This window comes from Bombina bombina, chromosome 3 (genome assembly GCF_027579735.1).
Source record: "Bombina bombina isolate aBomBom1 chromosome 3, aBomBom1.pri, whole genome shotgun sequence".
NCBI classification, from domain to species: Eukaryota; Metazoa; Chordata; class Amphibia; order Anura; family Bombinatoridae; genus Bombina; species Bombina bombina.
Window position 1 is genome coordinate 538309435 of NC_069501.1, and position 24501 is coordinate 538333935.

Sequence of the window (24501 nt, forward strand, 5' to 3'; positions counted from 1 at the left end):
TTTGCACTCCTTGCGGCCACAAATTTAAGAAACAGGAACTGCTTTTTTTCCCCCTCTCACTCGCTTGTTCAGTGTCATTGACATGCCCTGCTTTCAGCAACCAAAAGTAGGGGACAGCATTGCACGAGAAAGCTCTTCTCTACTTGTCAATCTGTCCACCTGCAATCATGGTAAATTTTGCCCTTTTTTGTACAATTCATAAGATAGAGCAGTATTTAAGCATATTGACCTTTTTTCTGAATGCAAAGTAAAAACTTCCAATGCAAACTGAACCTAATACAGTAGTATAATGTATCTGCTTCCTTCAAATTCTCATTGGCTAAAAGTTCATTTTTACTATTACCTAGATGACTGGTACTTCCCATTAATGCTCATTGGCTAATACTTTACCTGCTGTATTAGTTTCAGTTTAAATGTGAACAACTTTCACTTTGCATTTGTTTCAGATTAAAAAAAAATTAGTTTGTTTACCGGCTGCTTTTGCATACGGATGACAAGGTTCGTTTGGATGGTATTTAGATGTTTTGCTCTTGTATCTTTTGTAAATACAGTAAACTGTTTACTATTTTATTACTGTATGTCGCTTGTCAAGCTTATGCATTTAATGGTTGTCGCACGTACTTTGCTCACCCTGTAGAGTCTGGTGAAGTTTATTGCATGTATATTGCTACTGAGGTTCCCTGTTCAAATCCTCAAATGCCCTTAGGAAATTCAAAAGGATTTTCTTTCCTGAGAAGAGATGAATTAGTTGCATTGACTAAACCAATTATTAGCACAAGCAAGCAAAGGCTTAAATATCTGATCCATTGAGGGCGTTTAAAGACGTGTGTCTGGAAAACTGTTTTAACACACTGTGTGCTAGTTGTTTGAGTGCCGCTCATTACGCACAGCTATAAATACATCATGGTCTTGTTTTGGTGAGCTGGTAACACGATTGACATCTGATGAGCCACCTTAACATTTTTTTTCTTTTTTTTTTTCTAGCTGAAGTAAAGCGTGTTGGGGACACTTTGCTGGGGATGGCTACTCAGTGCGTTCAAGTAAAGAATGTAATTAAAACATCTCCTCAGACCCTCTCAAACCTGTGCCTAAAGATTAATGTCAAACTGGGAGGGATCAACAATATCCTTGTTCCACATCAACGGTACGACTTTCTCAATTATTTGCTTTCTGATTGGGATTGACATAAACCTGAAGTATATATATATATATATATATATATATATATATATATATATATATATATATATATATATATATATATATATATATATATATATATATATATATCTCAGATATGTTTCTGTAGAAAAAACACAATTTATGCTTACCTGATAAATTTATTTCTCTTGTGGTGTATCCAGTCCACTGATCATCCATTACTTGTGGGATATTCTCATTCCCAACAGGAAGTTGCAAGAGGACACCCACAGCAGAGCTGTAATATAGCTCCTCCCCTAACTGTCATAGCCAGTCATTCGACCGAAAACAAGCCGAGAAAGGAGGAACCATAGGGTGTAGTGGTTACTGTAGTTTAAATTTAAAAATTACCTGCCTTAAAATGACAGGGCGGGCCGTGGACTGGATACACCACAAGAGAAATAAATTTATCAGGTAAGCATAAATTGTGTTTTCTCTTGTAAGGTGTATCCAGTCCACGGATCATCCATTACTTGTGGGATACCAATACCAAAGCTAAAGTACACGGATGAAGGGAGGGACAAGGCAGGAACTTAAATGGAAGGAACCACTGACTGTAAAACCTTTCTCCCAAATATAGCCTCCGAAGAAGCAAAAGTATCAAATTTGTAAAATTTTGAAAAAGTATGAAGCGAAGACCAAGTCGCCGCCTTGCAAATCTGTTCAACAGAAGCCTCATTTTTAAAGGCCCAAGTGGAAGCCACAGCTCTAGTGGAATGAGCTGTAATCCTTTCAGGAGGCTGCTGTCCAGCAGTCTCATAGGCTAAGCGGATTAAGCTTCTTAGCCAAAAAGAAAAAGAGGTTGCCAAAGCCTTTTGACCTCTCCTCTGTCCAGAGTAGACAACAAACAAAGCAGATGTTTGACGAAAATCTTTAGTAGCTTGTAAGTAAAACTTTAAAGCACAGACCACGTCCAGATTGTGTAACACAAGGATGGAACCACAATCTCTTGATTGATATTCTTGTTAGATACCACCTTAGGTAAGAACCCAGGTTTGGTACGCAGGACTACCTTATCCGTATGAAAAATCAGATAAGGAGAATCACATTGTAAGGCAGATAGCTCAGAGACTCTACGAGCCGAGGAAATAGCTACCAAAAAAAAAAAAAAAAAGAACTTTCCAAGATAAAAGTTTGATATCTATGGAATGAAGAGATTCAAACGGAACTCCTTGAAGAACCTTAAGAACCAAGTTTAAGCTCCATGGTGGAGCAACAGGTTTAAACACAGGCTTGATTCAAACTAAAGCCTGACAAAATGCCTGAACGTCTGGAACATCTGCCAGATGCTAGTGCAAAAGAATAGACAGAGCAAAAATCTGTCCCTTTAAGAAACTAGCTGACAATCCTTTTTCCAAACCTTCTTGGAGAAAAGATAAAATCCTAGGAATCCTGACCTTACTCCATGAGTAACCCTTGGATTCACACCAATAAAGATATCTACGCCATACCTTATGGTAAATTTTCCTGGTGACAGGCTTTCCTGCCTGTATTAAGGTATCAATAACTGACTCGGAGAAGCCACGCTTTGATAAAATCAAGCATTCAATCTCCAGGCAGTCAGCCTCAGAGAAATTAGATTTGGATGGTTGAAAGGACCCTGAAGTAGAAGGTCCTGTCTCAGAGGCAGAGACCATGGTGGAAAGGATGACATGTCCACTAGATCTGCATACCAGGTCCTGCGTGGCCACGCAGGTGCTATCAGAATCACCGATGCTCTCTCCTGCTTGATCTTGGCAATCAGTCAAGGGAGCAGAGGAAACGGTGGAAACACATAAGCCAGGTTGAAAGACCAGGGCGCTGCTAGAGTATCTATCAGTGTCGCCTTGGGATCCCTGGACCTGGATCCGTAACACGGAAGCTTGGCATTCTGGCGAGACGCCATGAGATCCAGTTCTGGTTTGCCCCAACGGAGAATCAGTTGTGAAAATACCTCCGGATGGAGTTCCCACTCTCCCGGATGAAAAGTCTGACGACTTAGAAAATCCGCCTCCCAGTGCTCTACACCTGGGATATGGATAGCTGATAGGTGGCAAGAGTGAATCTCTGCCCAATTATTTTTGAAACTTCTAACATCTCTAGGGAACTTCTTGTTCCCCCTCGATGGTTGATGTAAGCTAGAGTCGTGATGTTGAACGACTGAAATCTGATGTACCTCAGAGTTGCTAACTGAGGCCAAACCTGAAGAGCCTTGAATATCGCTCTTAGTTCCAGAATATTTATTGGAAGGAGAGACTCCTCCTGAGTCCACAATCCCTGAGCCTTCAGGGAGTTCCAGACTGCACCCCAACCTAAAAGGCTGGCATTTGTTGTTACAATAGTCCAATCTGGCCTGCGAAGGTCATACCTTTGGACAGATGGACCCGAGATAGCCACCAGGGAAGAGGATCCCTGGTCTCTTGGTCCAGATTCAGTTGAGGGGCCAAATCTGTGTAATCCCCGCTCCACTGACTGAGCCTGCATAGTTGCAGCGGTCTGAGATGTAAGCGTGCAAACGGCACTATGTCCATTGCCGCTACCATTAAGCCGATTACTTCCATACACTGAGCCACCAAAGGGCGCGGAATGGAATGAAGAACCCGACAGGAATTTAGAAGCTTTGATAACCTGGACTCCGTCAAGGTAAATTTTCATTTCTACAGAATCTATCAGAGTCCCTAGAAAGGAAACTCTTGTGAGTGGGAATAGAGAACCCTTTTCCTCGTTCACTTTCCACCCATGCGACCTCAGAAATGCCAGTATTACGTCCGTATGAGACTTGGCAATTTGGAAGTTTGACGCCTGTATCAGGATGTCGTCTAAATAAGGGGCTACTGCTATGCCCTGCGGCCTTAGGACTGCCAAAAGCAACCCTAGAACATTTGTAAAGATTCTTGGGGCTGTAGCTAATCCAAAGGGAAGAGCTACAACTGGTAATGCCTGTCTTGAAAGGCAAACCTGAGAAACCGATGATGATCTTTGTGTATCGGAATGTGAAGATAAGCATCCTTTAGATCCACTGTAGTCATATATTGACCCTCCTGGATCAGTGGTAGGATGGTACGAATAGTTTCCATCTTGAACGACGGAACTTTGAGGAATTTGTTTAAGATCTTTAAATCCAAAATCAGTCTGAAGGTTCCCTCTTTTTTGGGAACCACAAACAGATTTGAGTAAAAACCCTGTTCCTGTTCCTCCTTTGGAACTGGATGGATCACTCCCATAACTAGGAGGTCTCGTACACAGTGTAAGAATGCCTCACTCTTTATCTGGTTTGCAGATAATTGTGAAAGGTGAAATCTCCCTTTTGGGGGGGAAGCTTTGAAGTCCAGAAAATATCCCTGGGATATAATTTCCAGCGCCCAGGGATCCTGAACATCTCTTGCCCACGCCTGGGCGAAGAGTGAAAGTCTGCCCCCTACTAGATCCATTACCGGATAGGGGGTCATTCCTTCATGCTGTCTTAGAGGCAGCAGCAGGCTTTTTCTCCTGTTAAGTGTAGTCAGTACACGGGTCATCATTACTTCTGGGATATTAACTCCTCCCCAACAGGAAGTGCAAGAGGATCACCCAAGCAGAGCTGCTATATAGCTCCTCCCCTCTACGTCACACCCAGTCATTCTCTTGCACCCAACTAATAGATAGGATGTGTGAGAGGACTGTGGTGATTATACTTAGTTTTTATATCTTCAATCAAAAGTTTGTTATTTTAAAACAGCACCGGAGTGTGTTGTTCCTTCTCAGGTAGAATTTGAAGAAGAATCTACCTGAGTCTTTGGATGATTTTAGCCGGCGTAGCTAAGATTCATTTTGCTGTTCTCGGCCATTCTGAGGAGTGAGGTAAACTTCAGATCAGGGGACAGCGGGCAGGTTCACCTGCAAAGAGGTATGTTGCAGTATATTATTTTCTGAGGAATGGAATTGACTGAGAAAATACTGCCAATACCGATATAATGTAAGTTCAGCCTTAAATGCAGTAGTAGCAACTGGTATCAGGCTGTTATGTAGATATGTGTACACTTCAGTATTCTGGGGAATGGCACTTCACTGGGATAATACTATATGCATATAACTTTTAGCCTAACTTGCAGTGGGAACGTCTAGCAACAGGCTGTTTAATGACAATTCATGTTATTTGATTTTAAACGTTTTTGCTGGCATGCTAAATCGTTTAATTATCTGAGGTACTGGGTGAAAAATTGTTTTGGGCACTGTTTTTCCACTTGGCTGTCGTTTATTTTAATTTAAGACAGTTTACTGAACTTCCCTCACTGCTGTGTGTGAGGGGGAGGGGCCTATTTTGGCGCTTTTGCTACGCGTCAGAAATTCAGTCAAAAGTCTGTTTTTCTCCCTGCATGATCCGGATCGTCTCTACAGAGCTCAAGGGTCTTCAAAAATTATTTTGAGGGAGGTAATCACTCACAGCAGACCTGTGAGATTGTGCTTTGACTGTGATAAAAAACGTTTATATTTTGTACATTTTTTCTGCTATTAAGGGATAGTTATCCATTGCTAATGGGGGCAATCCTTTGCTAAATTTATGCCTTTACCGGGAAAAATTTGGTTTTTATAATTTCTCCGGTTCATTGTTATTCAACTGTCATAATTTTTTTCTGTGCTTCTTAAAGGCACAGTGCGTTTTTCATATTACTTGTAAATTGAGTGAAAAGTATTTCCAAGCTTGCTAGTTTAATTGCTAGTTTGTTAAACATGTCTGACTCAGAGGAATATCTCTGTGCTATATGTGCAAAAGCCAAGGTGGAGCCCAATAGAAATTTATGTACTAATTGCATTGATGCTACTTTAAATAAAAGTCATTCTGTACAAATTGAACATCATTCACCAAACAACGAGGGGGAAGTTATGCCGACTAACTTGCCTCACGTGTCAGTACCTGCATCTCCCGCTCGGGAGGTGCGTGATATTGTAACGCCGAGTACTTCAGGGCGGCCATTACAAATCACACTACAGGACATGGCTAATGTTATGACTGAAGTTTTGTCTAAATTACCAGAACTTAGAGGTAAGCGAGATCACTCTGGGGTGAGAACAGAGTGCGCTGATAATATTAGGGCCATGTCAGATACTGCGTCACAATTTGCAGAACATGAGGACGGAGAGCTTCATTCTGCGGGTGACGGATCTGATCCAAATAAACTGGATTCAGACATTTCAAATTTTAAGTTTAAGCTGGAAAACCTCTGTGTATTACTAGGGGAGGTGTTAGCGGCTCTGAATGATTGTAACACAGTTGCAATACCAGAGAAAATGTGTAGGTTGGATAAATATTTTGCGGTACAGACGAGTACTGACGTTTTTCCTATACCTAAGAGACTTACTGAAATTGTTACTAAGGAGTGGGATAGACCCGGTGTGCCTTTCTCACCCCCTCCTATATTCAGAAAGATGTTTCCAATAGACGCCACCACACGGGACTTATGGCAAACGGTCCCTAAGGTGAAGGGAGCAGTTTCTACTTTAGCTAAGCGTACCACTATCCCGGTGGAGGATAGCTGTGCCTTTTCAGATCCAATGGATAAAAAGTTAGAGGGTTACCTTAAGAAAATGTTTGTTCAACAAGGTTTTATATTGCAACCCCTTGCATGCATTGCGCCTGTCACGGCTGCGGCAGCATTTTGGTTTGAGTCTCTGGAAGAGACCCTTGACTCAGCTCCATTAGATGAGATTACACACAAGCTTAAAACCCTTAAGCTAGCTAATTCATTTATTTCTGATGCCGTAGTACATTTAACTAAACTTACGGCTAAGAATTCCGGATTCGCCATTCAGGCGCGCAGAGCGCTGTGGCTAAAATCCTGGTCAGCTGATGTAACTTCTAAATCTAAATTACTTAACATACCTTTCAAGGGGCAGACATTATTCGGGCCCGGTTTGAAAGAAATTATCGCTGATATTACGGGAGGTAAAGGCCATGCCCTGCCTCAAGACAGAGCCAAACCAAGGGCTAGACAGTCTAATTTTCGTGCCTTTTGTAACTTCAAGACAGGAGCAGCATCAACTTCCTCTGCTCCAAAACAGGAAGGAGCTGTTGCTCGCTACAGACAAGGCTGGAAACCTAACCAGACCTGGAACAAGGGCAAGCAGGCCAGAAAACCTGCTGCTGCCCCTAAGACAGCATGAAGTGAGGGCCCCCAATCCGGAAACGGATCTAGTGGGGGGCAGACTCTCTCTCTTCGCCCAGGCTTGGGCAAGAGATGTCCAGGATCCCTGGGCGTTGGAGATCATATCTCAGGGATATCTTCTGGACTTCAAAGCTTCTCCTCCACAAGGGAGATTTCACCTTTCAAGGTTGTCAACAAACCAGATAAAGAAAGAGGCGTTTCTACGCTGTGTACAAGACCTTTTGCTAATGGGAGTGATCCACCCAGTTCCGCGGTCGGAACACGGACAAGGGTTTTACTCAAATCTGTTTGTGGTTCCCAAAAAAGAGGGAACCTTCAGACCAATATTGGATTTAAAGATCCTAAACAAATTCCTAAGAGTTCCATCGTTCAAAATGGAAACTATCCGGACAATCTTACCCATGATCCAAAAGGGTCAGTACATGACCACAGTGGATTTAAAGGACGCTTACCTTCACATACCGATTCACAAAGATCATTACCCGTATCTAAGGTTTGCCTTCCTAGACAGGCATTACCAGTTTGTAGCTCTTCCATTCGGATTGGCTACGGCTCCAAGAAGGTTCTGGGCGCTCTTCTGGCGGTATTAAGACCGCAAGGTATTTCGGTGGCTCTGTACCTAGACGACATTCTGATACAAGCGTCAAGCTTTCAAACTGCCAAGTCTCATACAGAGTTAGTACTGGCTTTTCTAAGGTCGCATGGGTGGAAGGTGAACGAAGAGAAAAGTTCTCTCTTTCCACTCACAAGAGTTCCCTTCTTGGGGACTCTTATAGATTCTGTAGAAATGAAGATCTACCTGACAGAAGGCAGGTTAATAAAGCTTCAAGATGCTTGCCGTGTCCTTCATTCCATTCAACACCCGTCAGTGGCTCAATGCATGGAGGTGATCGGCTTAATGGTAGCGGCAATGGACATAGTTCCCTTTGCACGCCTACATCTCAGACCTCTGCAATTGTGCATGCTAAGTCAGTGGAATGGGGATTACTCAGATTTGTCCCCTACTCTGAATCTGGATCAAGAGACCAGAAATTCTCTTCTATGGTGGCTTTCTCGGCCACATCTGTCCAGGGGGATGCCATTCAGCAGACCAGATTGGACAATTGTAACAACAGACGCCAGCCTACTAGGTTGGGGCGCTGTCTGGAATTCCCTGAAGGCTCAGGGATCATGGACTCAGGAGGAGAGTCTCCTTCCAATAAACATTCTGGAATTGAGAGCAGTTCTCAATGCCCTTCTGGCTTGGCCTCAGTTAACAACTCGGGGGTTCATCAGGTTTCAGTCGGACAACATCACGACTGTAGCTTACATCAACCATCAAGGAGGGACAAGAAGCTCCCTAGCGATGATGGAAGTATCAAAGATAATTCGCTGGGCAGAGTCTCACTCTTGCCACCTGTCAGCGATCCACATTCCTGGAGTGGAGAACTGGGAGGCGGATTTTCTAAGTCGTCAGACTTTTCATCCGGGGGAGTGGGAACTTCATCCGGAGGTCTTTGCCCAAATACTTTGACTTTGGGGCAAACCAGAGATAGATCTCATGGCGTCTCGCCAGAACGCCAAGCTCCCTTGTTACGGGTCCAGATCCAGGGACCCGGGAGCGGTCCTGATAGATGCTTTGACAGCACCTTGGACCTTCGGGATGGCTTATGTGTTTCCACCCTTCCCGCTGCTTCCTCGATTGATTGCCAGGATCAAACAGGAGAGAGCATCGGTGATTCTAATAGCGCCTGCGTGGCCACGCAGGACCTGGTATGCAGATCTAGTGGACATGTCATCCTGTCCACCTTGGTCTCTGCCTCTGAGACAGGACCTTCTAATTCAGGGTCCTTTCAAACATCAAAATCTAATTTCTCTGAAGCTGACTGCTTGGAAAATGAACGCTTGATTTTATCAAAGCGTGGATTTTCGGAGTCAGTAATTGATACCATAATACAGGCTAGGAAACCTGTTACCAGAAAGATTTACCATAAAATATGGCGTAAATACTTACATTGGTGCGAATCCAAGAGTTACTCATGGAGTAAGGTTAGGATTCCTAGGATATTGTCTTTTCTACAAGAGGGTTTAGAAAAGGGTTTATCTGCTAGTTCATTAAAGGGACAGATCTCAGCTCTGTCCATTCTTTTACACAAACGTCTGTCAGAAGTTCCAGACGTTCAGGCTTTTTGCCAGGCTTTGGCCAGGATTAAGCCTGTGTTTAAAACTGTTGCTCCACCATGGAGCTTAAATTTAGTTCTTAACGTTTTACAGGGTGTTCCGTTTGAACCCCTTCATTCCATTGATATTAAATTGTTATCTTGGAAAGTTCTGTTTTTAATGGCTATCTCCTCGGCTCGTAGAGTCTCTGAGTTATCAGCCTTACATTGTGATTCTCCGTATCTGATTTTTCATTCAGATAAGGTAGTTCTGCGTACTAAACCTGGGTTCTTACCTAAGGTTGTCACTAACAAGAATATCAATCAAGAGATTGTTGTTCCATCATTGTGTCCTAACCCTTCTTCAAAGAAGGAACGACTTCTGCACAATCTAGATGTAGTCCGTGCCCTGAAATTTTATTTACAGGCAACTAAAGATTTTCGCCAAACTTCTTCCCTGTTTGTCGTTTATTCTGGACAGAGGAGAGGTCAAAAAGCTTCTGCTACCTCTCTCTCTTTTTGGCTTCGTAGCATAATACGTTTAGCCTATGAGACTGCTGGACAGCAGCCTCCTGAAAGAATTACAGCTCATTCTACTAGAGCTGTGGCTTCCACTTGGGCCTTTAAGAATGAGGCATCTGTTGAACAGATTTGCAAGGCTGCAACTTGGTCTTCTCTTCATACTTTTTCCAAATTTTACAAATTTGACACTTTTGCTTCTTCGGAGGCTGTTTTTGGGAGAAAGGTCCTTCAGGCAGTGGTCCCTTCCGTATAAAGATCCTGCCTGTCCCTCCCGTCATCCGTGTACTTTAGCTTTGGTATTGGTATCCCAGAAGTAATGATGACCCGTGGACTGACTACACTTAACAGGAGAAAACATAATTTATGCTTACCTGATAAATTCCTTTCTCCTGTAGTGTAGTCAGTCCACGGCCCGCCCTGTTTTTTATGGCAGGTCTAAATTTTTAAATTATACTCCAGTCACCACTGCACCCTATAGTTTCTCGTTTGGTTCTCGGTCGAATGACTGGGTGTGACGTAGAGGGGAGGAGCTATATAGCAGCTCTGCATGGGTGATCCTCTTGCACTTCCTGTTGGGGAGGAGTTAATATCCCAGAAGTAATGATGACCCGTGGACTGACTACACTACAGGAGAAAGGAATTTATCAGGTAAGCATAAATTATGTTTTTTACCTGCTTACCTTTTTTCCAGGTCTGGTTTGGTCTCCAGACCGTCTTGGATTGAGCAAAAGTTCCCTCTTGTTTATTATTAGAGGAAGTTGATGCCGCACCTGCCTTGAAGTTTCGAAAGGCAAGAAAATTAGACTGTTTGGCCCTAGATTTGGACCTGTCCTGAGGAAGGGCACAACCTTTTCCTCCCGTGATATCAGCAATAATCTCCTTCAAACCAGGCCCGAATAGGGTCTGCCCCTTGAAGGGAATGTTAAGCAGCTTAGATTTTAAAGTCACGTCAGCTGACCATGATTTAAGCCATAGCGCTCTGCGCGCCTGTATAGCAAAACCAAAATTCTTAGCCGTTAGTTTATTCAAATGAACAATGGCATCAGAAATAAAATAATTGGCTTAAGTGCTCTAAGTTTGCCAAGTATGTCATCCAATGGAGTCTCTACCTGTAAAGCCTCTACCAGAGACTCAAACCAGTACGCCACAGCAGCAGTGACAGGGGCAATGCATGCAATGGGCTGTAGGATAAAACCTTGTTGAATAAATATTTTCTTAAGGTAACCTTCTAATTTTTTATCCATTGGCTCTAAAAAAGCACAACTGTCCTCGACAGGGATAGTAGTACGCTTTGCTAGAGTAGAAACTGCTCCCTCCACCTTAGGGACTGTCTGCCATAAGTCCCGTGTGGTGGCGTCTATTGGAAAACATTTTTCTGAAAATAGGAGGGGAAGAGAACGGCACACCTGGTCTATCCCATTCCTTATTAATAATTTCTGTAAACCTTTTAGGTATTGGAAAAACATCAGTACACACCGGCACTGCAAAGCATTTATCCAGTATACAAAATTTCTCTGGCACTGCAATGGTATCACAGTCATTCAGAGCAGCTAAAACCTCCCTAATTAACACGCAGAGGTGTTCAAGCTTAAATTTAAATGTAGAAATATTAGAATCAGGTATCTTTCCTGAGTCATTAACATCACCCACTGACTGAAGCTCTCCTTCCTCAGAGTCTGCATATTGTGAGGCAGTATCAGACATGGTTCTTAAAGCGTCAGTATGCTCTGCATTTTGTCTCACCCCAGAGCTATCTCGCTAACCTCTAAGTTCAGGTAGTCTGGCTAATACCGCTGAAAGTGTATTATCCATGACTGCCGCCATGTCTTGTAAAGTAAACGCTATGGGCGCCCTAGATGTACTTGGCGCCATTTGAGTGTGAGTCCCTTGGGCGGGAGTCAAAGGGTCTGACACGTGGGAAGAGTTAGTCGGCATAACTTTCCCCTCGTCATTCAAGCAAATATAAAAAAACGGTACTGTGCCTTTAAGAGAAACAAATTGTCAGAATTTGAAAAACAGTGAAAAAATGCAGTAAATCAAACGAAATTTTTACAGTGTATGTAATAGGCTAGCAGAGCATTGCATCCACTTGCAAATGGATGATTAACCCCTTAGTTCAAAAAACGGATCAAAAAAACGAAATACTTTTTTTTTTTTTTTTTTTTTAACAGTCACAACCAACTGCCACAGCAAGCTGTGGTCCTACCTTCCCCAATAAACGACTTTGGAAAGCCTTTGAGCCCTTTAGAGATGTCCTATAGCATACAGGGGACTCCTGAGGGAAGCTGGATGTCACAGTTTGTAATTTTAACTGCACCAACTGTAACTTTTATACTATAACAGTGGAAAGCCTCAGTAAAACTGTTTCTAGTCAAAATTTAAGCCAGCCATGTGGAAAAAACTAGGCCCCAATAAAGTTTTATCACCAATGCATATATAAAAACGATTAAACATGCCAGCAAACGTTTATATTGCAATATAATAAGGGTATTACCCCTGGGAGTAAGCATGATACCAGTCGTTATTAAATCACTGTATTCAGGCTTAACTTACATAAATCCGGTATCAGCAGCATTTTCTAGTGTTTTCCATCTCTAGAAAAAATTATAACTGCACATACCTGATAGCAGAATAAACTGCACGCCATTCTCTCGCTGAAGTTACCTCATCTGTGTAATCCCCTCAGACATATGTGAGAATAGCAATGGATCTTAGTTACAACCTGCTAAGATCATAGAAACCTCAGGCAGATTCTTCTTCTATTTACTGCCTGAGATAAAATAGCACAACTCCGGTACTATTTAAAAATAACAAACTTTTGATTGAAGAAAATAAATTAGCTATATTTAACCACTCTCTCCTACAACATCCTAGCTTGTTGAGAGTTGCAAGAGAATGACTGGCTATGACAGTTAGGGAAGGAGCTATATTACAGCTCTGCTGTGGGTGTCCTCTTGCAACTTCCTGTTGGGAATGAGAATATCCCACAAGTAATGGATGATCCGTGGACTGGATGCACCTTACAAGAGAAATATACATATACTTCTTTTTCCAGTGATTAAATACGTTATTTGTTTTTTTCTCAGACCGTCTGTATTTCAACAGCCTGTTATCTTCTTGGGAGCAGACGTCACTCATCCACCCGCTGGGGATGGCAAAAAACCCTCAATTGCTGCTGTAAGTGCTTCATTCATTCATCCATTTTTTAATAACCTACCTTTATTTATTTACCATCATCATTAATGAAGTCCACTTTTAATAAGTATTTTTTGTCAAGCTTCTTGAGTTCTGCATATGTTGGATTTTATCCTTAGGTTGTAGGCAGTATGGATGCCCACCCAAGCCGCTACTGTGCTACTGTAAGGGTACAACGACCTCGGCAGGAGATCATCCACGATCTGGCGTCTATGGTGAGAGAACTTCTCATCCAGTTCTACAAGTCCACTCGATTTAAACCAACACGTATCATCTTTTATCGAGATGGCGTCTCCGAGGGACAATTCAGACAGGTTGGTTTTATTTATAGAAGAGAAGATTAGAAGCCATGTAAAAAAGAAAGGTCATTTTTTACACTGTTAATCTAGGCGCATCTATCTTTACTACTGACCAGAACTTGTACAGTGATGCATGTAATAGCTTTCATTTCACCAATGCTTATAATGAATCTAGAAATTCCCAACCAGAAGATTAACGCAAACAAGTCTATTTAAAATGCCAGAAATACATTTTCTTGGATAAGTTTCAACTGTTTAGATTTAGATTTTAAAATAGAGATCTTTATTTTGACATTACAAATTCTGTTTTTGTTTTCAATACCTGCACAGGGTTAAATATAGTCAAAGTTATGCTCCTGAGTTACTATAGATGAGGATACAGCTAGTGAGCAGATGAGAAGCAGGCATATGTGTGTATGCTAGAATCATTGGCTGTATGCTTATCTAGTGCATAATGTGGGTGTTTTCACTAGAGCAACTTTGGCTATGAGTTTACCTGTTCAAAAGGGATTAAAACAATATGATAGAGCATCTTTGGCCTGTAAGGAAGGATTTTCATTTTGAAAATAAAAAGAATCTCTCTGATGGTTGTGTTTAGTAAAAAGCTAAGTATTGGTTTTCTTTACTATGTTGCGTGAACAGGCAGTTACAAATACAACATATAGCAAAGAAATAACAGTAAAACACAAGAATTATATGCAAATTGTTAGAGAAACATGAAAGTCAATATAAATTTTCCATAGTTCATATAGTACATGCAATTTTAAGAGACTTTTCATTATCACGTGCTTTGTTCTTCTTGGATACTTTGTTGATGAGCATATGTACATATTCTTAGTAGCAGCAATGCACTCCTGGGAACTAGCTAGTGATTGGCGGCTACACACATTTGTCTCATCATTGGCTCGCAGTAATAGTTAATAAGATAACCACACCCTGCAATTAGCAAACACTGCACAATGCAGACTGCAAGGTATGGTTCTCTTGTTAACTGTTGCTGGGCTGCACACAAAACTGCCCTTAGGGGAACACTGCTTGCTAGATATGTGCAGCTAGCTCCCAGTAGTGCATTGGTGCTCTGGAGCTAACTTAAAGGTACAGTAAACGTTTAATAAATTATGACATAATTCTGCATTTTGTGCAGAATTATGTATCCTAAGGATAGCCGTACCAAATAATGTGAAAGCATACATTTATGCAGCCAGTGTCCTTAGCGTTCATGTATAGACGTCCTCTTTGGTGCTGCATTTTAAAACAAACAACATGACACAGTGTGCCTGTTCATGCCTGCCGTTCAACGTAATGTAGCTTGCTCCTACGCTAGGTTAGAGCTGTTATCTGCTTTACCCAGCACAGGTGCACACTGCATTAAGATGAATGGCACAGGTGGGCACTTTTGATTAGACAATGAGCCCGTGTCACTGCAGCACCAAAGAGGGTGTCTATACATAAATGATAAGGAAACATTTGTGTGCATAAACATTTCAGTATTTTTTTTCCCAACGGTACGGCTGTCCTTATGATAAATAATTCTGCACATAGTGCAGAATTATTTAACATTTTTTTCCCAGCGTTTACTGTTCCTTTAAACTACATGTTTAATTACTTTTCAAGTAAAACACAATTTTCTTTCATGTAATTACCAAGAGTCCATGAGCTAGTGACATATGGGATATACATTCCTACCAGGAGGGGCAAAGTTTCCCAAACCTCAAAATGCCTATAAATACACCCCTCACCACACCCACAAATCAGTTTTTACAAACTTTGCCTTACCCAACTTTGCCTTACCCATCAACATTTTGGAACTCCGTGCGATTTTCAGAGCTCTTCAGTCGTGGCCTCTTCTGAAGAGAGAATCGTTCATTTGTTTTCAGACGGACAATGTCACAACCGTGGCATATGTCAATCATCAAGGGGGGACTCACAGTCCTCTGGCTATGAAAGAAGTATCTCGGATACTTGCTTGGGCGGAATCCAGCTCCTGTCTAATTTCTGCGGTTCACATCCCAGGTGTAGACAATTGGGAAGCGGATTATCTCAGTCGCCAGACGTTACATCCGGGCGAATGGTCTCTTCACCCAGAGGTGTTTCTTCAGATTGTTCAAATCTGGGGTCTTCCAGAAATATATCTGATGGCCTCTCATCTAATGAAGAAACTAACCAGGTATCTGTCCAGATCCAGGGATCCTCAGGCGGAGGCAGTGGATGCATTGTCACTTCCTTGGAAGTATCATCCTGCCTATATCTTTCCGCCTCTGGTTCTTCTTCCAAGAGTGATCTCCAAGATTCTAAAATAGCGTTCGTTTGTTCTGCTGGTGGCTCCAGCATGGCCTCACAGGTTTTGATATGCGGATCTTGTTCGGATGGCTACTTGCCAACCTTGGACTCTTCCGTTAAGACCAGACCTTCTATCTCAAGGTCCTTTTTTCCATCAGGATCTCAAATCATTAAATTTGAAGGTATGGAGATTGAACGCTTGATTCTCAGTCATAGAGGTTTCTCTGACGCCGTAATTAATACTATGTTACAGGCTCGTAAATCTGTGTCTAGGAAGATATATTATAGAGTCTGAAAGACTTACATTTCTTGGTGCTCTTCTCATTAATTTTCCTGGCATTCTTTTAGAATTCCTAGAATTTTACAATTTCTTCAGGATGGTCTGGATAAAGGTTTGTCTGCAAGTTCTTTGAGAGGACAAATTTCTGCTCTTTCTGTGTTGTTTCACAGAAAGATTGCTTATCTTCCTGATATTCATTGTTTTGTACAGGCTTTGGTTCGTATAAAACCTGTCATTAAGTCAATCTCTCCTCCTTGGAGTTTGAATTTGGTTCTGGGGGCTTTACAAGCTCCTCCGTTTGAACCTATGCATTCTCTGGACATTAAATTACTTTCTTGGAAAGTTCTGTTCCTTTTGGCCATCTCTTCTGCTAGAAGAGTTTCAGAGTTATCTGCTCTTTCTTGTGAATCTCCTTTTCTGATTTTTCATCAGGATAAGGCGGTGTTGCGGACTTCATTTAAATTTTTACCTAAAGTTGTGAACTGTAACAACATTAGTAGAGAAATTGTGGTTCCTTCATTATGTCCTAATCCTAAGAATTCTAAGGAAAGATCGTTGCATTCTTTGGATGTAGTTAGAGCTTTGAAATATTATGTTGAAGCTACTAAAGATTTCCGAAAGACTTCTAGTCTATTTGTTATCTTTTCCGGTTCCAGGAAAGGTCAGAAGGCCTCTGCCATTTCTTTGGCATCTTGGTTAAAATCTTTGATTCATCATGCTTATGTCGAGTCGGGTAAAACTCCGCCTCAAAGGATTACAGCTCATTCTACTAGGTCAGTTTCTACTTCCTGGGCGTTTAGGAATGAAGCTTCGGTTGATCAGATTTGCAAAGCAGCCACTTGGTCTTCTTTACATACTTTTACTAAATTCTACCATTTTGATGTGTTTTCTTTTTCTGAAGCAGTTTTTGGTAGAAAAGTACTTCTGCTTATAATTTCAGTTTTTTTCATTATAAGATTAAAACTTTATTTTGGGGTGTGGATTGTTTTTTCAGCGGAATTGGCTGTCTTTATTTTTTCCCTCCCTCTCTAGTGACTCTTGCGTGGAAGTTCCACATCTTGGGTATTTATTATCCCATACGTCACTAGCTCATGGACTCTTGCTAATTACATGAAAGAAAACATAATTTATGTAAGAACTTACCTGATAAATTCATTTCTTTCATATTAGCAAGAGTCCATGAGGCCCACCCTTTTTTTGTGGTGGTTATGATTTTTTTGTATAAAGCACAATTATTCCAATTCCTTATTTATATGCTTTCGCACTTTTTTCTTATCACCCCACTTCTTGGCTATTCGTTAAACTGATTTGCGGGTGTGGTGAGGGGTGTATTTATAGGCATTTTGAGGTTTGGGAAACTTTGCCCCTCCTGGTAGGAATGTATATCCCATACGTCACTAGCTCATGGACTCTTGCTAATATGAAAGAAATGAATTTATCAGGTAAGTTCTTACATAAATTATGTTATTTCTTTCATCAGATGGTGAAAGTCCACGAGTCATCACGTTGTAGGAGTTCTACTCTAATCACTAGGGGAGGGGAAGTCCCACACGTGGTAACTTGTGGACTCTTACCATCATGAAAGAAAAGAAATTTATCATGTAAGCATTTTTTTTTTCAAGCAGCTCTACAATAATAAGAGCTGACATACTTCAATGGAGCTTTATATTGTTATAGACTAGTGCACTCTTTTTTTGTGTGCTTATATCACAACCTTAAAATTTGTTGGCAAATTGTCGGACTAAGAGGGCATTCTGCTCATTTTTATAGAACGTGTATTAAAGCAAAGCTTGACAAAGCCAGGAGCCAGGGTACCACTGGTTCCTAGAATTCTATCCCTGGCTCCTAAGTTTTTGGATTAATTGGCTTATATCTACAGGGAGTGCAGAATTATTAGGAAAGTTGTATTTTTGAGGATTAATTTTATTATTGAACAACAACCATGTTCTCAATGAACCCAAAAAACTCATTAATATCAAAGCTGAATAGTTTTGGAAGTAGTTTTTAGTTTGTTTTTAGTTATAGCTATTTTAGGGGGATATCTGTGTGTGCAGGTGACTATTACTGTGCATAATTATTAGGCAACTTAACAAAAAACAAATATATACCCATTTCAATTATTTATTTTTACCAGTGAAACCAATATAACATCTCAACATTCACAAATATACATTTCTGACATTCAAAAACATAACAAACACAAATCAGTGACCAATATAGCCACCTTTCTTTGCAAGGACACTCAAAAGCCTGCCATCCATGGATTCTGTCAGTGTTTTGATCTGTTCACCATCAACATTGCGTGCAGCAGCAACCACAGCCTCCCAGACACTGTTCAGAGAGGTGTACTGTTTTCCCTCCTTGTAAATCTCACATTTGATGATGGACCACAGGTTCTCAATGGGGTTCAGATCAGGTGAAAAAGGAGGCCATGTCATTAGATTTTCTTCTTTTATACCCTTTCTTGCCAGCCACGCTGTGGAGTACTTGGACGCGTGTGATGGAGCATTGTCCTGCATGAAAATCATGTTTTTCTTGAAGGATGCAGACTTCTTCCTGTACCACTGCTTGAAGAAGGTGTCTTCCAGCAGTAGGACTGGGAGTTGAGCATGACTCCATCCTCAACCCGAAAAGGCCCCACAAGCTCATCTTTGATGATACCAGCCCAAACCAGTACTCCACCTCCACCTTGCTGGCGTCTGAGTCGGATTGGAGCTCTCTGCCCTTTACCAATCCAGCCACAGGCCCATCAAGACTCACTCTCATTTCATCAGTCCATAAAACCTTACAAAAATCAGTCTTGAGATATTTCTTGGCCCAGTCTTGACGTTTCAGCTTGTGTGTCTTGTTCAGTGGTGGTCGTCTTTCAGCCTTTCTTACCTTGGCCATGTCTCTGAGTATTGCACACCTTGTGCTTTTGGGCACTCCAGTGATGTTGCAGCTCTGAAATATGGCCAAACTGGTGGCAAGTGGCATCTTGGCAGCTGCACGCTTGACTTTTCTCAGTTCATGGGCAGTTATTTTGCGCCTTGGTTTTTCCACACGCTTCTTGCGACCCTGTTGACTATTTTGAATGAAACGCTTGATTGTTCGATGATCACGCTTCAGAAGCTTTGCAATTTTAAGAGTGCTGCATCCCTCTGCAAGATATCTCACTATTTTTGACTTTTCTGAGCCTGTCAAGTCCTTCTTTTGACCCATTTTGCCAAAGGAAAGGAAGTTGCCTAATAATTATGCACACCTGATATAGGGTGTTGATGTCATTAGACCACACCCCTTCTCATTACAGAGATGCACATCACCTAATATGCTTAATTGGTAGTAGGCTTTCGAGCCTATACAGCTTGGAGTAAGACAACATGCATAAAGAGGATGATGTGGTCAAAATACTCATTTGCCTAATAATTCTGCACTCCCTGTATATACAAATACCACTGTCTGGCTCCTAACTTTTAAACAGATTCGTTGAGCACTGTTAAAGGGACATGGAACTTTTTCTTTCATGATTCAGATAGAGAATACAAACTTAATTTTTTTTTTCAATTTACTTCTAGTATCAAATTTGCTTTGCTCTCTTGCTATTCTTTGTTGAACAGATAGCTAGATAAGTAGCGCGCACATGTCTGAAGCACTTACATGACAGGAAATAGTGCTGCCATCTAGTGCTCTTGCTAATGTATAACATTGTTACAAAACTGCTGCCATATAGTGCTGAAGACATGTGCACACTCCTGAAATTACCTTTGGGTTTTATGTCCCTTTAATCTTTGCCATTCCTATAAAGTTTATTGCTACTAATATTTTACATTGAACCTTTAAGAGAATGATCTGGAGTTTGAGGATTCTCTTTTGCAATCTTAATATCTTACCAAGTTCCGATCTCCATATTTGACATTCTTTATGGCATTTATTTAAATTTGGGACAAGGATTTTGCCTTGATTAAGATTAAAAGATATTGGCGAGTATTATTTTTCTCATTCTGTAATGTTTAGAAGAAATACTGCTTTTGCTGCAGAAATATTCCAGTCTTTCAAACATTAGCAAGTCTTAAAGAAACAGAAAGGTCACAATTAAACAACTTTCCAGTTTACATCTATAATATAATTTGATTTGTTCTCTTGGTATCCTTTGTCAAAAATCATACTTGGGTAGGCTTGGGAGCAAGCTGCTGATTGGTGGCTGTACATATATGCCTCTTGTCATTGGCTCACCAGATATGCTCAGCTAGCTCCCAGAAATACATTGCTGCTTTATTAATAAAGAGAATGAAGAGAATTAAAGGGACAGTCTACAACCAGAAGTTTTATTGATTTAAAAGATAGATAATCCCTTTATTCCCCAGTTTTGCAAAACCAACACAGTTATATAAATATACTTTTTACCTCTGTGATTACCTTGTATCTAAGCCTCTATAAACTGCCCCCTGATCACATAACTTTTTATTTATTAACTATTAACTTGCATTTTAGCCAATTAGTGCTGTGTCTGTCATGGGCGTGAGCATAATGTTATCTATATGGCCCACATGAACTAGCAGTCTCCTTTTGTTAAAAGCTAATAAAAAAGCATGTGATAAGAGGCTGTCTGTAGTGGCTTAGAAACAGGCAGACATTTAGAGGTTTAAATGTTATAAACTATATTAATATAACAATGCTGGTTGTGTAAAGCTGGGGAATGGGTAGTAAAGGCATTATCTATCTTTTTAAACAATAACAATTTTAGTGTTGACTGTCCCTTTAAACAAATTTGATAACAGAAGTAAATTAGAAAGTTTTTTTTTTTTTTTTTTTTATATGCTCTGTTTCAGTCGTGGAAGAAAAAAAGGGTTTCATGTCCCTTTAACCCCTTAACGACCAACGACGTATGGGGTACGTCCTTCAAAAAAATGCAGTTAACGACCAAGGACGTACCCCATACGTCGTTGGTCTTTGAAAGCAGTGGAAGCGATCCTGATCACTTCCAACTGCTTTCATGTTATAGCAGTGATGCCTCGATATTGAGGCATCCTGCTATAACATTTTTTAGCTGTCCGATGCAGAGAGAGCCACCCTGTGGCCCTCTCTGCATCGGCCATTGATGGCCATGTTCGTTGGTGGGTGGGAGCTTACCCAGGGAGGCGGGTGGGCGGCCATCGGTGGGAAGGGGGGCGGGATCGAGTGCGGGGGCGCGCGCGCGCACGGGAGCGGGGGCGCGCGCGGGTGGGAACCCTACACTATGGAACAATAATGGTACTCGGTGGGAGCACAAGGTTTTACTCGGTGGGAGTGAGGGTGGGCATTTAAAAAATTTTGAGCGATCTGGCAGGGGTTGGGGGGTTGGGGGTTGAGGGAGGGCAGCTACACTACAGAAAATAGTATTTTTTTAAAAATAAATAAAAAAAAAACATATTTGATTTCAAACTGGGCACTGGCAGACAGCTGCCAGTACCCAATATGGCGCAATAAGGCAGAGAGAGGGGGGGTTAGAGAGCAGTTTGGGGGGGATCAGGGAGGTTGGGGGCTAAGGGAGGATACTACAGAACAGAATTATTATTTAAAAAAAAAAACACCCAAAAAAACCTTATTTTAGTACTGGCAGACTTACTGCCAGTACTTAAGATGGCGGGGACAATTGTGGGGTGGGGGAGGGAAGAGAGCTGTTTGGGAGGGATCTGGGGGTGTGATGTGTCATGTGGGAGGTTGATACCTACACTAAAGCTAAAATTAACCCTGCAAGCTCCCTAAAAGCTCCCTAATTAACCCCTTCACTGCTGGGCATTATACACGTATGGTGCGCAGCAGCATTTAGCTGCCTTCTAATTACCAAAAAGCAAAGCCAAAGCCATATATGTCTGCTATTTCTGAACAAAGGGGATCCCAGAGAAGCTTTTACAACCATTTATGCCATAATTGCACAAGCTGTTTGTAAATAATTTTAGTGAGAAACCTAAAATTGGGAAAATTTTACGTTTTATTTTTATTTGTTCGCATTTGGCGGTGAAATGGTAGCATGAAATATACCAAAATGGGCCTAGATCAATACTTTGGGTTGTCTACTACACTGCACTAAAGCTAAAATTAAAACTACAAGCTCCCTACATGCTCCCTAATTAACCCCTTCACTGCTGGGCATAATACACGTGTGGTGCGCAGCGGCATTTAGCGGCCTTCTAAATACCAAAAAGCGATGCCAAAGCCATATATGTCTGCTATTTTTGAACAAAGGGGATCCCAGAGAAACATTTACAACCATGTATGCCATAATTGCACAAGTTGTTTGTAAATAATTTCAATGAGAAACCTAAAGTTTGTGAAAACATTTGTGAAAAAGTGAACATTTTTTTTTATTTGATCGCATTTTGTAGTGAAATGGTGGCATGAAATATACCAAAATGGGCCTAGATCAATACTTTGGGATGTCTTCTAAAAAAATATATATACATGTCAAGGGATATTCAGGGATTCCAGACAGATATCAGGGTTCCAATGTAACTAGCGCTAATTTTGAAAAAAAGTGGTTTGGAAATAGCAAAGTGCTACTTGTATTTATTGCCCTATAACTTGCAAAAAAAGCAAAGAACATGTAAACATTGGGTATTTCTAAACTCAGGACAAAATTTAGAAACTATTTAGCATGGGTGTTTTTTGGTGGTTGTAGATGTGTAACAGATTTTGGGGGTCAAAGTTAGAAAAACTGCGTTTTTTTCCATTTTTTCCTCATATTTTATAATTTTTTTTATGGTAAATTATAAGATATGATGAAAATATTGGTATCTTTAGAAAGCCCATTTAATGGCGAGAAAAACAGTATATAATATGTGTGGGTACAGTAAATGAGTAAGAGGAAAATTACAGCTAAACACAAACACCGCAGAAATGTAAAAATAGCCTTGGTCCCAAACGGACAGAAAATGGAAAAGTGCTGCGGTCTTTAAGGGGTTAACCCCTTAATGACCGAGGACGTGCAGGGTACGTCCTCAAAAAAAAGGCAGTTAACGCCTGAGGACGTACCCTGCACGTCCTCGGTGTGGAAAGCAGCTGGAAGCGATCCTGCTCGCTTCCAGCTGCTTTCCGGTTATTGCAGTGATGCCTCGATATCGAGGCATCCTGCAATAACCATTTGTAGCCATCCGGTGCAGAGAGAGCCACTCTGTGGCCCTCTCTGCACCGGACATTAACGGCTACGTTCGTTGGTGGGTGGGAGCCGGGGTGGGAGGTGGGTGGCGGCCATCGATGGCCTTTGTGATGCGGAGGGGGGCGGGATCGGGGGCGGGGACGACCGGGGGGACGCGCACGGACGCGCGCACGTGCACGGGGAGGCCGGGCGGGCGCGTGCACGGGGAGGGAGCGGGTGGGAACCACTACGCTACAGAAAGTTTTTTTGTTAGAAGTGGGGATCAAAGGGGTTAATATGTTTATTTTGGTGATCGGTTTGGCTGGTGGGGTATTGGACTGTGGGGGGGAAGCTACACTACAGAAACAAATAATAAAAAATAAAAAAAAAACATTTTTATTTGCAAACTGGGTACTGGCAGACAGCTGCCAGTACCCAAGATGGCCCCAATAAGGCAGAGGGGGAGGGTTAGGGAGCTATTTTGGGGGGATCAGGGAGGTTGGGGGCTAAGGGGGGACCCTACATAGCAGCATATGTAAATATGCTTAAAAAAATTTTTTTATTTTTTTTTTATACCTTTTATTTTAGTACTGGCAGACTTTCTGCCAGTACTTAAGATGGCGGGGACAATTGTGGGGTGGGGGAGGGAAGAGTGCTGTTTGGGAGGGATCAGGGGGTGGGATGTGTCAGGTGGGAGTCTGATCTCTACACTAAAGCTAAAATTAACCCTGCAAGCTCCCTACAAACTACCTAATTAACCCCTTCACTGCTGGCCATAATACACATGTGATGCGCAGCAGCATTTAGCGGCCTTATAATTACCAAAAAGCAACGCCAAAGCCATATATGTCTGCTATTTCTGAACAAAGGGGATCCCAGAGAAGCATTTAAAACCATTTGTGCCATAATTGCACAAGCTGTTTGTAAATAATTTTAGTGAAAAACCTAAAGTTTGAAAAAGTGAACAATTTTTTTTTATTTGATCGCATTTGGCGGTGAAATGGTGGTATGAAATATACCAAAATGGGCCTAGATCAATACTTTGGGATGTCTTCTAAAAAAAAATATATACATGTCAAGGGATATTCAGGGATTCCTGAAAGATATTAGCGTTCTAATGTAACTCGCTAATTTTGAATAAAAGTGGTTTGGAAATAGCAAAGTGCTACTTGTATTTATGGCCCTATAACTTACAAAAAAAGTAAAGAACATGTAAACATTGGGTATTTCTAAACTCAGGACAAAATTTAGAAACTATTTAGCATGGGTGTTTTTTGGTGGTTGTAGATGTGTAACAGATTTTGGGGGTCAAAGTTAGAAAAAGTGTGTTTTTTTCCATTTTTTCCTCATATTTTATAATTTTTTTTATGGT

The 24501-nt window shown here is 41.3% G+C and overlaps 1 protein-coding gene across 1 annotated transcript in view; it reads left to right on the forward strand.

Moving 5' to 3' along the window:
• The window catches only part of LOC128652423 (protein argonaute-3), a 382994-nt gene that overhangs the window by 238761 nt on the left and 119732 nt on the right, over window positions 1–24501 (forward strand). The window contains exons 14-16 of the mRNA XM_053705360.1: window positions 985–1144; window positions 13069–13159; window positions 13297–13491. Of these exons, the coding sequence (XP_053561335.1) occupies window positions 985–1144; window positions 13069–13159; window positions 13297–13491 (446 nt within the window). The remainder of the gene's footprint in view (window positions 1–984; window positions 1145–13068; window positions 13160–13296; window positions 13492–24501) is intronic.